The sequence below is a fragment of the Podarcis vaucheri genome, assembly GCF_965113315.1.
Source record: "Podarcis vaucheri genome assembly, chromosome: 5".
Lineage (NCBI taxonomy): Eukaryota > Metazoa > Chordata > Lepidosauria > Squamata > Lacertidae > Podarcis > Podarcis vaucheri.
In genome coordinates this window covers 94,557,718-94,572,105 of record NC_138763.1, presented here as the reverse complement: position 1 = coordinate 94,572,105, position 14,388 = coordinate 94,557,718, and the positions used below count along the sequence as shown (strand labels likewise).

Genomic DNA, 14,388 nt, shown 5'->3' with positions numbered 1-14,388 from the left:
CAGTGACTGCAAATACATCTCTCCTCTGGGTAAGAACCCTGGAGAAATATATCTTGACTAGGAGGGGTTGGGGAATCTCAAGACTATCCGTGCAGCTGCCGGCAACATTTGTGCAATGACATTCCACGCAGCACTCACAATCGTGGCAGAAGACCCCGCTCGAAGAGAAAGATCAGATTTCCAGTGTTAAAACGTTGCAGTTTGAGTGTTGGCAAATGTGATATCCCTAAATCAGAGCTGTTTCAAGTCTAGAAAAATGTCTGCCCCCCCCCCCACCGGACAAATGAGCACCCGTTGCTTATTTATTGTGTGAAAGTATGTGGCAAGACCCGCAGAAGGAAACGGTGACTGTTAAGTACAGAATCTGTACATTGGCTCAGCTTTACGCAGAAACTGGATTTACCATGGCGTCAGCAAGAAAGGGGACAAGGAAAAGTTTGACTCTTATTCCCGCAGAAGGCAAGGCCAGCAAATTGTATGTCCAGGTGGAGAACCACCCCTGTTTCAGGACATTATAAATCCAAGATTTCTGCAGGAAAGAACCTCAAGAAGGAAGGTTTTCTTGGGGTGGATTCCACAACTGGGAACAAGAAGCAGCAGAAATTAACAGATGTACAAAGAAGTAGATTAGAAGGGAATTTCAAAGTAGCACTAATTAGGAGGGGAGCCAGGCAGATTCCTTAATGTTTCTTTTCGAAACAGTGTTGCTAACCGTTCTGTAGATGGTTGGACCTCGTTCCTTCTTGCTTAATGGTGTAATGAAGGGGGCAAGTGGGGGGAGCTAAATGCAGTATTTAAAAAGAAGAAAAGAAGAAAACGTTGGCTTTGGCCCTGGACTTGAAAGTTGGGAGCCACAAAGAGACCCTACTCTCTGGTCAGTAATGCATCTGGGAATTGGGAGATTCTCCTTGCCAGAAGAGGCACTTCATGCTGGTTTTGCCTTCGGTTATATGCTCTCTTACAATTTAGAATATTCATTTAAACAACCTTAAAATGACTTCCCTTCTTCTCTTTCCATGATTCATTTTGCACAAACATAAGTCCTTGCATATGATACATAAACTAAACCATTCGGTATTCCATTATTACATCCATCAAAACTTATTTACACTGTTGAATTTATCTTAATGCTGCCCATATTTCCAAGTGTACACAATTCCCCCCCCCCAGTATATTCAATAAGCATTTTCTAAACTTCTTTAAACGTATGTTCTTCTTGTCCTCTTATTCTATATGTTAAGTCTGCAAGCTGCGCATATTCTTTCAGCTTATGTTGCCATTCTTCTTTATAATAATAAAATAATAATAATAATTTATTATTTATACCCCGCCCATCTGGCTGGGCTTCCCCAGCCACTCTGGGTGGCTTCCAAAAAAGTATTAAAATACTGTGATACATCAAACATTAAAAGCTTGCCTAAACAGGGCTGCCTTCAGATGTCTTCTAAAAGTTTGGTAGTTGTTGTTCTGTTTGACATCTGGTGGGAGGGCATTCCACAGGGAGGGCACCACCACCGAGAAGGCCCTCTGCCTGGTTCCCTGTAACTTGGCTTCTTGCAGTGAGGGAACCGCCAGAAGACCCTCGGCGCTGGACCTCAGTGTCTGAGCTGAACGATGGGGGTGGAGACGCTCCTTCAGGTATACTGGACCGAGGCCGTTTAGGGCTTTAAAGGTCAGCACCAACACTTTGAATTATGCTCGGAAACGTACAATTCGGGACCTCGCTCATTTTCCATTTGGGGGCTAACGAAACACGGGCCGCAGTAGTAGCATACATAAATAACCATTTTTGACACCTGGGAATTTCCATCTGAATTATCCCCAACAAAAAGGACTCTGGGTGTTGTTGTTTTTTGAAAAATACTTTTAAACATTTTCTTCAATTCACTGTGGATTATTTCCCAATACTCTTTTACCCTTTTACAGGTCCACCACCTAGGAAATAATGTTCCCTCAACCTCTTTGCATCTCCAGCACTTATCTGATTCAGTCTTATATATCTTAGCAAGCTTTTTTCTTTTGCATTTTCACCAAGGCCACTCATGGGCCCTGACCGTACACAGGCCTTACCTAGGGCCTGGAATGCCACTTCCTCAGTGGAGATGGTCAGACAACCATCCATGGGAGAAAAGCTCACAGCAAAGCAGACGAATTCTTCTTCTGTCCTTGCCATGTGACGCACCAGCGTGAGGAACCGGAGAGGGTGGCCGCTGTGAACAGAGCCCATCTTGCTGACCAGGAACCAGGAGGAGAAAGTCAGGCCATCCAATGGGGGGAACGGCCTGGGGCCTAGAGAACCAGAAAGGAAGGTTGCAAGTCAAGTAGCGATGCGCTTGGACTGTCCTGGCTGCAGGTTGTGCAAAGTTATCCTGAGGCACAAGGAAATATGTCTGCCTCCAGGAGCTTTAATGTCAGCGGAGCACTGTTAGAATTCCTGCTCCGTGATTGCAGTCATGCGATTTTTTTCTATCACATGACGGTATATGTTTTGACTCCACAAAGTGGGAAGTGACAGAGACAGGATGTTTGTGTTACTGTGTTCCGTGAAGTGGGACTATTGTCCTTTATTCTTTCTCTCTTTGCTGTCTGATGCTAGAGAGAGAGGGAGCCATGTTGCAGTGCTCCGTGTGTGTTTATATGTAAATAAAGTAGATTAGCCAAAATGCTGAGTTGCTGAGGTCTGTCACACTTGTAAAGTGTAGGGGATGGGTCATAGCTCAGTGGCAGAGCACAAGGTGCCAGCTTCCATCCCTGGCATCTTGAGGAAGGGCTGGGAAGCATGTCTGTCTGCAACCCTGGAGAGCCATCTAGTCAGTGTCAACAATACTGAACTGAATGGTCTGGCAGCTCCTTTATACTTCCAATTGAAGGAGACTATAAAGGGACGCAGGTGGTGCTGTGGTCTAAACCACAGAGCTTAGGGCTTGCTGATCAGAAGGTTGGTGGTTTGAATCCCCGCGACGGGGTGAGCTCCCGTTGCTCGGTCCCTGCTCCTTCCAACCTAGCAGTTCAAAAACACGTCGAAGTGCAAGTAGATAAATAGGTACCGCTCTGGCGGGAAGGTAAATGGCGTTTCCATGCGCTGCTCTGGTTCGCCAGAAGCGGCTTATTCATGCTGGCCACATGACCTGGAAGCTGTCTGCAGACAAACACCGGCTCCCTCGGCCTGTAGAGCAAGATGAGCGCCACAACCCCAGAGTCATCTGCAACTGGACCTAACAGTCAGGGGTACCTTAACCTTTACCTATCCAGGTGATAAAAAGGTAAAGATAAAGGACCCCTGGGCGGTTAAGTCCAGTCAAAGGCAACTATAGGGGTTGCGGCGCACATCTCGCTTTCAGGCTGAGGGAGCTGGCGTTTGTCCACAGACAGCTTCCCGGGTCATGTGGCCAGCATGACTGAACAGCCTCTGGCGCAACAGGACACCGTGATGTAAGCCAGAGTGCATGGAAATGCAGTACAGCTTCCGGGTCATGTGGCCAGCATGACTAAGCTGCTTCTGGCGAACCAGATCAGCACACGGAAACGCCGTTTACCTTCCCACTGGAGTGGTACCTATTTATCTACTGGCACTGGCGTGCTTTCGAACTGCTAGGTTAGCAGGAGCTGGGACCGAGCAACAGGAGCTCACCCCGTTGTGGGGATTTGAACTGCTGACCTTCTCATCAGCAAGCCCAAGAGGCTCAGTGGTTTAGACCACAGCGCCACCTGCTTCCATGTGCTGGCCAATAGCTGGCCAGGGAAAAGAAGGTTCTGCTCTTCCTTTGCTTCCTGTTCCTCCCCAGTCAGCTCCCTCCCCATATTCAAATGGTTGAAGAGTGTAGATCATGTGGGTAGTTTTAAGTCCTTCTCACAGTTTGCACCAGACTTTATGTTCACCTGGAAATATTTACCTTTTCCAGTTCCTCCCAAGATGGAGGATTCAGCGTTGGGGCCCAGAACAGTAGACAATGCTGGAAGAAACAGACAGCTACAAAAGCACAGAAAGACAAGACAATATTGGTATCTCAATATATCGATAGCAATCAAAAGACTACTTCAATATGTCTCTCGCAGTCAGCTTTGGGCCTGGTCTAGACTCTCCCCTACCTAAACCTTATTATTACTCATTCATTCATTTATTTAACTTTCAATATTTTATATGCCACCTTTCAGTGCAAAGCCCTCCCAAGGCCACTCAAGTTAACGTTTAAACTATACAACGCATTGAAACAATCTCCTTATAAATACAAAAGCACTTAACAGCCGGCACAGCAGTTAAAATAAAACAAATGAAAACGAAAAGAAACAGTAATGGTTTAAATATCCTGCACAGCACCTCCATTAAAAGCAGACTGAAACAAAAATATTTTGAGGCTCGTGTAATGTTAATGAAGATGGAATTTAAAGCTATATCCAACAGGGAGGAGTTCCACAGATACGGGGCCAAGGCTGAATAGGCTCCATCTCTTACTGCCCAGTAACAATATTTTCTGATGGATTTGACCATTCGTGAAAAGAAACTGCTCTCTAGAATGGGGAAAAGGTGAGGAAAACATGGTGACGAGGTTTTCATGCTTACCTCCTGGGCTACCTGCTTACTGAAAATCTTTGGGAAGACCTCAAAGCATAGGCAACCACTATCACCAATAGTGGTAGCACCACCACCATCACGTGTCTACAAATTAGCCTCCTTTCTGCTCTTCGGGATGAAGATTTCCAGACAAACTCAAAAGGTTGCCTAATCCTACATCAACAGAAGGTGGGATCAAAGATGCTGATCTTGGTTCAGGGGGTACACGCACTGGATGGGTTCTCAAGTACATATGCAGGCCCTGGGTGTGAAAGGATTTCCCCATTCATCTCAATGGCAGGGGCACTCACACGGCCATCTCCCATCACAAGCTTCAAAGCTATAAATCAGGGGTTGGCAACCTAAGGCCCAGGGGCCAGATGAGGCCCAATCGCCTTCTAAATCCAGCCCACGGATAGTCCGGGAATCAGCGTGTTTTTACATGAGTAGAATGTGTGCTTTTATTTAAAATGCATCTCTGGGTTATTTGTGGGGCATAGGAATTTGTTCATTTCCCCCCCCCAAATATAGTCCAGCCCCCCATAAGGTCTGAGGGACAGTAGACCGGCCCACGGCTGAAAAAGGTTGCTGACCCCTGCTATAAATCATCACAGGGTAGAATCGAGAAACCCTTAGCATGGAATTGCCGTACATTTGACCCATGACCTGTTTTGTTCTCATAAATAGGCAATTTGCAAGCTGGCAAAGTGACAGGAATAAGAAAGAAGAAGAGAAGAAGAGTTTGGATTTGATATCCCACTTTATCACTACCCTAAGGAGTCTCAAAGCGGCTAACAATCTCCTTTTCCCTTCCTCCCCCACAACAAACACTCTGTGAGGTGAGCGAGGCTGAGAGACTTCAGAGAAGTGTGACTAACCCAAGGTTAGCTGCATGTGGAAGAGCAGGGAATCCAACCCAGTTCACCAGATTATGTGTCCAATATGAAATGTGACACCACAATGAAACTGTGTGCCATTCTTGCAAATGGAATGCAAAATATATGGGGCCATAGGCAGAGGGTGTTAGTGCCAAGCTAGAGAAGCACAAGCAAATGCGGTACCCGTATCCTTCCAGGGACATGTCAAATTCCACAAATGAAGGTGCCAGGCAGGCATGATGGGAATCCAGGCTGCGTGGCGTCATCATGGAGACCAGGCTCATGGCTGCCTGGAGCGCTACGGCAGAGCTGTTGGATACCCAGGATGCGTCTGAGCCCAGGGAAGCCCGATGAAGATCTGCGGAACTTTTCGCTGTAGTGACTACGGAACCTATAACGGCAAACGCATCGTGTCATGCAATCTGTTATGGATCTCAGGTTCTGCCTTCAAGGAAGAACTTCTGAGAGGTGCAACTGGAGGAAGAAGAAATGTAGCTAGAGGAACACAGCAAAGCATTCCACAACTGGGAGTTAGGACTGTGATCTGAGGGCTGATCTGTACAACCAGTGCTATTTTTCTAGAAAAAGAGGTGCCATGAACTTCTCCCTTGTTCTCCTAGAAGGTAAAAAGGGGTTGAGGCACTCATCTCGCTTTCAGGCCGAGGGAGCCAGCGTTTGTCCACAGACAGCTTTCCGAGTCATGTGGCCAGCATGACTAAAGCACTTCTGGTGCAACAGAACACTGTGACAAGTGCCAGAGCACACAAAAATGCTGTTTACTTTCTCGCCACAGTGGTACCTATTTATCTATTTGCACTGGCATGCTTTCACACTGCGAGGTTGGCAGGAGCTGGAACAGAGCAACGGGAGCTCACCGGCAAACCCAAGAGGCTTGGTGGTTTAGACCACAGCGCCACCCGCTCCCTATGGCAAAACAGTTGATTTTCAATCTAGTTTGCTTGAAAATAAAAGACAGTAACGTTATCTAATACAGGTGTGGCTACACATCGGCTACTTGCTATTGCAGTTTTGAAAGCGGCACATTCCTATATTCATTGGAAAAATGTTGGAGGTTATGATATAGGCTCTGTTACATTAGACAGGGCATAAGAAAGTTATAAAAGCCCTGAGGGATCAGATCAAAAGCAAATCTATTCCAGCAACGTGAAGCCTGTTAGAATTCCTGCTCCATGATTGCAGTCATGGGATTTTTGTCTATCACATGACGGTGTATGTTTTGACTCCACAGAGTGGGAAGTGACGGAGACAGGATGTTTGTGTTACTGTGTTCAGTGAAGTGGGACTATTGTCCTTTGTTCTTTCTCTCTTTGCTGTCTGATGCTGGAGAGAGGGAGCCATGTTGCAGTGCTCCGTGTGTGTTTATATGTAAATAAAGTAGATTAGCCAAAATGCTGAGTTGCTGAGATCTGTCATGCATGATACACAAACTCTGCGGATCCCTAAGTGTGCCGATGTCTTTTGGCATTGGTCGCTGTGATGTTTGGGCAGAAGAAAGCTTTTGAAGCTCCTGAATGATTGACCAGGAGGGAGGGAACATGCCAGTCGGGCATGTGTCTCTACCAGGGTCCTACTCGAGAGTAGGCTGAGCTCCTGACAAAGCCTACCCTTTCTTCAGGGCAGCTACGCCTATGAACTGTTGCCGTCATCCATGGAAAAACCACAATTACTGCCAAAGAACTTTCAGGAAGCCAGATAGCTCCCACCCAAGAATGCCAGTCAGGAGCTTTGCAGAACTTCTGCTCCTGGCCAGGCCTCACCTTCATTCCAAGATGCGTGACATGAGCCACTTCTGTCACAGAGAGAAGTTGAGGATGGACTTACACCAGACCCTGGTGCTACAGGCAGCCATGTTGTCCTGAGGCAAAGGAACTGTCTGAAAAAGGCAAGTCAAAGAAAGTAAGATTTTGCTCACATGGCCAAGCAAAGGCGACAGGAACCTTTGTGTGAGGCAGCCTAACCCAGTAAAAAAATAGCAGCTGCCAAAATCTGCCTGCTTCCACTCTTCCAGAGGGAGCCCAGTCCTTACTGGAAGAAAGGAGAGGCAGTCAGGTGGGGATGATAGCTGCTGCTCTTCTGCAGTGACAGGTGGTCAGAGGCCAAAAAACAGTTATCAACACACACCAATTCACTTGTACGCCATGCTTCCATTTCACTAAATAAATTTAAATACTGTATAGCTAAGTCTTCAGCCTGTCAATTTTAGTGAGAAATGAATTCAGTTTGGCTAATCCTTATCTGAAATCTAAGCATGCTACTAAGTAAGGCACGTGCCAGTAATATATATATATATATACACACACACACACACACACACACACACACATTTTAGCTGTGTATATATTTGGAAGCTTCATTTTATATCTATAATACAGATAAGTATGTTTATCCATTGGGACCGATCCTAAACTGGTGCTGGAAAAATTAAGCATATTTCAGATTATTATAACAGGCTTCTTTAGTTTTTGTTCTGTTGGTTTTTGTACTTTAAAGTGCAAATATTGATTTGTTTCATAAATGCAGATTAATCAAATACAGCATGAAAGTACGCCAAATAACTTGCATTAGCACAAATTGAGAAATGCCATCTTCGGGAAGGGACACCATTCTGAACGCGGTTGTCAACTTCTGAGCTTCCAACAACAGATTTTTCTTAATATGCAGACCATGGGTAGGCAAACTAAGGCCCAGGGGCCGGATCTGGCCCAATCGCCTTCTCAAACCAGCCCAGGAATCAGCGTGTTTTTACATGAGTAGAATGGGTCCTTATATTTAAAATGCATCTCTGGGTTATTTGTGGGGCATAGGAATTTGTTCATTATTTTTTCAAAATATACTCCGGCCCCCCACAAGGTCTGAGGGACAGTAGACCTGCCCCCTGCTGAAAATGTTTGCTGACCCCTGATGCGGACAAAGCATCTACTAAGCATCTTAGCTACAAAGAGGGTTCAGTCCCCCTTTGCTTCAAGAGGAGATGAGCACAAGTCCCTAATGTTCCAGAACCAAAAGGCCTGAAAGGAAGTACCTTAAGACATTGGGCTCAATTGACTGGGACGCAAGTTTCTCAAAGAGTCTGATTAGAGGCAGATGCAAGGGGTTGTTGTCATCGTGTAGCACCTCTAAGCAGGAGGTAACAAGAGCGTTCAGCAGGCCAGCTCCACAGGCCACCTGGCGATTCTTCTCCATCTTCATCAAGGACTGGATGTGATTGGCCACAGCGTACTGGATTTCCCATGATAGCTGAAACAACAGAGGGGAGGGAACAGAAAGAAAGAATATGAGGGGCTTGCCATGGCTGCTGCCAGGTTAAAGGTAAAGGGTAAAGGGACCCCTGACCAGCCGTGACTGACTCTGGGGTTGCGGCGCTCATCTCGCTTTATTGGCCGAGGGAGCCAGCGTACAGCTTCCGGGTCATGTGGCCAGCATGACTAAGCTGCTTCTGGAGAACCAGATCAGCGCACGGAAATGCTGTTTACCTTCCCACTGGAGTGGTACCTATTTATCTACTTGCACTTGATGTGCTTTCAAACTGCTAGGTTGGCAGGAGCAGGGACCGAGCAACGGGAGCTCACCCCATCGCGGGGATTCGAACCGCCGACCTTCTGATCGGCAAGTCCTAGGCTCTGTGGTTTAACCCACAGCGCCACCAGCGTCCCCTGCTGCCAGGTTACTAATAGCTAAAAACTGGAAAGGGGACATTGTCTCCTCAATAGAGGATTGGTTAAACAAATTGTATGAATTTACAGAGCTGGCCAAAATGACAGCAGCCATTAGACTTCCATCGAATCAGAAACTCAAGAAGGAATGGGTCTGTTTGGAAGAATATATGATGAAACTTCATTCCAAAATAAATTTATCGATAGGCATTGGTAAAGCTAAGAAAAAAAAAATTATCGTAAGATTGTTCTTGGGGTTAAGGTAACTAATATATATAACACAATGGTAAGTTTAAAAATATATCAAAAGATGTTGAGCTGTGGGGACTTCCGGGTTGGCGCCATCGCCGAATGGCGGACTCCCTCCGAGCTCCGGAGGGAGTCTGCTCGGCAGGGGCTGGGTCCTACCGCGCCGGCGACGCGGGGACCCTTAGAAACCACGGGAACGGATCCCGTGGACATGGTGACTCGGCTGGCACCGTTATCGCTCTCCCGGCTTGTGAAAGAGCCTTTTTAAAGGCTACGGATCGGGCGCCGGGGAGTAGCGTGGTGCTTTGAGTCCTCCGCTTCCCCTGCCGGGCGCAGCCGCATGCCATTCGGCGGAGAGCGCTGGCTTCTTCCAAAGGAAATTCGGACAATTGATCAACAACCCGTGAGTAATTGGGCAACCGGGTTTAAAAGGAGGAAAAAAGAAAATTTTTTCCGGATTTGGCACGAGCGGGAGGGGATCCAAAAAAGGAAGTCAGTCCCCTCCCTGATTGTAAACATGCTAAAACAAGGACTGAGAAACCAAGATCTATCCAGAAGCTTATTGATGATAAAAATTACCAACTCCACGATCTGAATTATAAGAACTGTGCTGGAGGAGAGGAGTCGAGGGTGAGGAAAAAGCAACCCCCCCCCCTGGGAACCGGGGCGATTCGGACAGCCTGGCGAAGAGAGATGGAGAATTTGACAGCTGTCAAAGGAGCTGTCAAAACTGGAAATTATAAAGAGGACTTTGCTACAAGTTTTTTGCTGGTTAATTTTGTTACAATTTGATATAAATATGGACATAAACTGTCGGGAAAAAGAAACAACAAATTGACTTTTGGATTAGAGGATACAAAGTTATTGTAATCCCTCTAGAGGGGATTCGGGACATTACAAGTGTCGTATGTGGAAAACTACTCTGGGATGTGTAAAGGTCTTATCTCCTGGGAAAGCTGCAGAACTGAAATATTATTTTGTCTACAGAGGTGACTATAACACAATAGAATCTTCTATTGAAGCAAGAAAGGAACTGGACGTAAGTCTGTGTCCCTGAATAACAAACCTCTGTAGAGACGTTAAATTTTGGAACAAGAATGTTTTGACAGCTGAACAAGACAGAAACCTGAGAAACCAAGAAATAAAAGAGTAGATGACTGAATACGACACGGAAAGAATAATGGGAGGAGCAACAAAAGATTAAAGAAAATTAAAGGCCTCTATTAGATTGGATTTTCGACGTTAAACATCATTAAGACAATCAAATCCGAAGAAAACAGCATGATGGACTGAGATAAATTTGGCTGTGGACTTAAGATCTCCAGGCCGACAACATACAGACAAATGGACATGGGGAATCAAAACCGGGGAAGGGAGGGGGAACCTTAGAATCCAAAGGCTTTGTAACCAACTTTTTGAATTTCTCTATACTTTCTATCTTATATTCTTTATAACTTTGATATTTTACGTTTCTGTTTTTTCTTTTTTTTTAGAAAGGGGGAACTCGTGGAAGAAATGAGAGCGGATCTTGGGGAAAATTTTGTTCTATTATAAGACGAGGAGTGATGTTAAGATGGTGTAAATTTAAATTGGTTTATGAGTATAATATATTAGGTTTAATTGGGGATGAGAACTTGTGGAACCAACTTAGATAAAGGGGAATACAATCGGGAGGGGAAGGAGGAAGTCCCAGAAAGAAGGTTATGAAAAGAAGGGTCTAAGTTAGTTTCTCTTTTTCTTTCTTTCCTTTATCTTTCTTATTTTCCTATTCTGTTATTATTGGAAATTTTAATAAATATGATTATAAAAAAAAACAAAAGATGTTGAGCTGTGGTGGAGGGAAGTCACAATAATAGAAATAGGGAAACTATTTATTTATTTATTTATACATATGTTTAGTAATGAAATAGATATGAAATGGAATGTACTGCTGAAAACGGGAATCTACAAATGTAATATTCGATACTCTATATTTTGTATAGTCTATATTTTATATTTTATTATATAGTAACTAAATAAACACTCAATAAAAATTAAAAAAGAAGATGAGGGGCTTGCTAATTTCTCCAAAGGAAGCCTGCACTCTCATGGGATATACATAAACTAGAGATGAATCAGAATCATAAAAAAGGGCAGCATTTGTCGGATTCTCCAAATCTGAGAGCCGGACTTTAATGTAGAAACCTCACCCCGGAATTCAGCATCCAGCTTCGGAATAAAAATTTGAAATTTGCTTGTAGTGATGGACAGGATTAATGAATGGGGTTCATATAAAGTTATTAGATTCTGTTTCAAGGCAGCTGTCAAATACCGATTATAGTTCCCTGCCTGCTGTCAGATAGTATCAAACGTTCACTGCCATAAGTCAGGTTTCATCAAAAGCTAGCTGCTATTCCATGCCAGCTATCATATTATAGTCCTACTGGGAACTGAACACAAATGTCTGATATTGAATATATGGTTAATGTTAACACTTATTTTCACCATCAGAATTCGGAGAAGAGAATTTTCAGAAGTTTTGTCTCAAATTTGTTCTAGCTCTGGCAGAGAGCCATGAGGACTATAAGGATAATCCATGCAGAGGGATTCTGGCCTGGAAAGAGTCCTGGGGGCCACAGAGAGAAACCTGAATGGCCATAATTGGCCCTCTAGTCTCCCTATAGCCTATGCAGGGACACGGGTGGCGGGTGAGCTGTGGTCTAAACCACTGAGCCTCTTGGGCTTGCTGATCGGAAGGTAAGCAGTTCGAATCCCTGTGACAAGGTGAGCTCCCATTGCTCTATCCCAGCTCCTGCCAACCTAGCAGTTCGAAAGCATGCCAGTGCAAGTAGATAAATAGGTACCACTGTGGCGGGAAAGTAAATGGCGTTTCTGTGCACTCTGGCACTCGTCACAGTGTTCTGTTGTGCCAGAAGTGATTTAGTCATGCTGGCCACATGACCCGGAAAAACTGTCTGTGGACAAACGCTGGCTTCCTCAGCCTGAAAGCAGAGATGAGTGTTGCACCCCATAGTTGATTTCAACTAGACTTAACCATCCAGGGGTCTTTCACCTCCCCCCCCCTTTTTTTAACCTTTATAGGCTATGCACATCTACTTGCTTCAAGTTACAGCCCACTAAACTGGTATCGTGGTAAATTAATCAGAATTCATTGTTATAGCTAGCTGAATACATATTATAGCTACATAAACTTGAGAGAAAAGTGGCAAAATTTATGGTAAGTTTCCTTGTATTAACTGTGCAAAGAACAAATTCCGTGTGACTTTGCAGAAATGATTTGCCTTGCTATGCATTTTTTGGCGAGCAGGGTATGTTTCAATTGTCTTTTCGTACTCTTGGGATTTTGTAAATATTGCCAAAAATCCAAAAAAGAAAAGAAAATGGTCGGGGCATGGTGGGATTTTAAATAATATAATAATGAGCTTCGTTGTTTAGTCATTTAGTCATATTCAACTCTTCATGACCCCATGGACCAAAGCACGCCAGGCACTCCTGTCTTCCACTGCCTCCCGCAGTTTGGTCAAACTCATGTTAGTACCTCCGAGAACACTGTCCAACCATCTCATCCTCTGTCATCCCCTTCCCCTTCTGCCCTCCATCTTTCCCAACATCAGGGTCTTTTCCAGGGAGTCTTCTCTTCTCATGAGGTGGCCAAAGTATTGGAGCCTCAGCTTCACGATCTGTCCACGATCATGGCTGATTTCCTTCAGAATGGAGAGGTTTGATCTTCTTGCAGTCCATGGGACTCTCAAGAGTCTCCTCCAGCACCATAATTCAAAAGCATCCATTCTTTGGCAAACAGCCTTCTTTATGGTCCAGCTCTCACTTCCACACATCACTACTTTGAAAACCATAGTATGACCATAATGAGCTATTATTGCTATATCTTTGGCCTCTTCCCAGTCCTGAGTAGAGCCAATGGTACCATGCTGCAGCAGAAGTCAACAATATATGTCTTCTTATCGCCAGCCTAACAATTCTTCTGTTTGGGTCTATACAGCTAGGGTGGCACTAGGCCACAAGTACATGGCCGATGAGCTGGGTTTGGATGGGTTAATGACTAGTTCAGGCCAGTCCTAAAGAAACACACTGAAATTGCTCAAAGCCCAAATGGACTCCTCTCCATCTCTAAGAGTTTTTTCACAAGAACTCTTAAGGGACCGTGTTCTCCAATTCTCCAAGAACCGAGAGAGCATCTTAATCCAGATATTTTAAAGTAGCTTCTAATGCTTTTTGTGCTTTAAATATTGCACTTCCTAATAATTATTTCAGTGGAAAAAAGCAAGGTCAAGAAAAGAAAAGAAAACCTATGTTGATCTTGGCTAAGTAAACAAGTAATCTCCCAAATAAATTCAATATGGCCATAATGGAGTACAAGGAATTGATTGTTCTCATTATGACAGCAGTCCTGCCAATAACAAGATTGCCTTGTTTTGAATAAAATGTGCTGTTTTCAGGGATGCTCATTCCAGTAAAAAGGGGGTTTTAGTGAAAAAAAATTAATGGTGGCAGGAAACTAGTCTCTGTTTCCCCAGCTTATAGATTGATTTTCCTACAAATCACTCCCACAATTCGTCAGGGATACAGGAGGTGCAATTAGAAATCAGCAGACGAGCTCACAACTTTGCATGAGGGTGAAGTCTAAGGGCAACAGTGTCATTCAGCAACATGCCATATACTTTTAAGTAGTTTTCATCTCCTCCTTTCCAGTGCAATTCACAACTTTATAGCCTTGGGAACCGTACATTGCAGATCCTATGAACGTATTGCTCTCGTTTATTCCCATTTTTTATTCCCATTGCATTCAGATTCATACATTTGAAAGCATTTGGGGATTATTAAGCATGATATAAATATTCTAAATTAATAATGTTTGCTTTTGAACTTGTGCTTTCAGTTTGGAATGCTTAAGGAATTTGATCTGTGTGAATTCTGGGATGAAATCATCAGATCTCAGATACGGAGAGAATAATAGGTTAGTAAGGACTCAGTTACCCATAATGCCCTAAAATTTCACACTTCCCAAATGCCCTAA

General features: G+C 44.4%; 1 protein-coding gene across 2 annotated transcripts in view; it reads right to left on the bottom strand.

The window, feature by feature from the left end:
- WDFY4 (WDFY family member 4) overlaps positions 1 to 14,388 on the bottom strand; it is a 202,852-nt gene that overhangs the window by 139,219 nt on the left and 49,245 nt on the right. For both annotated transcript variants that reach the window (XM_082222996.1, XM_082222997.1), the window contains 5 exons: positions 8,474 to 8,688; positions 7,209 to 7,324; positions 5,614 to 5,821; positions 3,894 to 3,970; positions 2,071 to 2,289 (listed from right to left, as the gene is read on the bottom strand). In XM_082222996.1, coding sequence (XP_082079122.1) covers positions 2,071 to 2,289; positions 3,894 to 3,970; positions 5,614 to 5,821; positions 7,209 to 7,324; positions 8,474 to 8,688 — 835 coding nt within the window. The remainder of the gene's footprint in view (positions 1 to 2,070; positions 2,290 to 3,893; positions 3,971 to 5,613; positions 5,822 to 7,208; positions 7,325 to 8,473; positions 8,689 to 14,388) is intronic.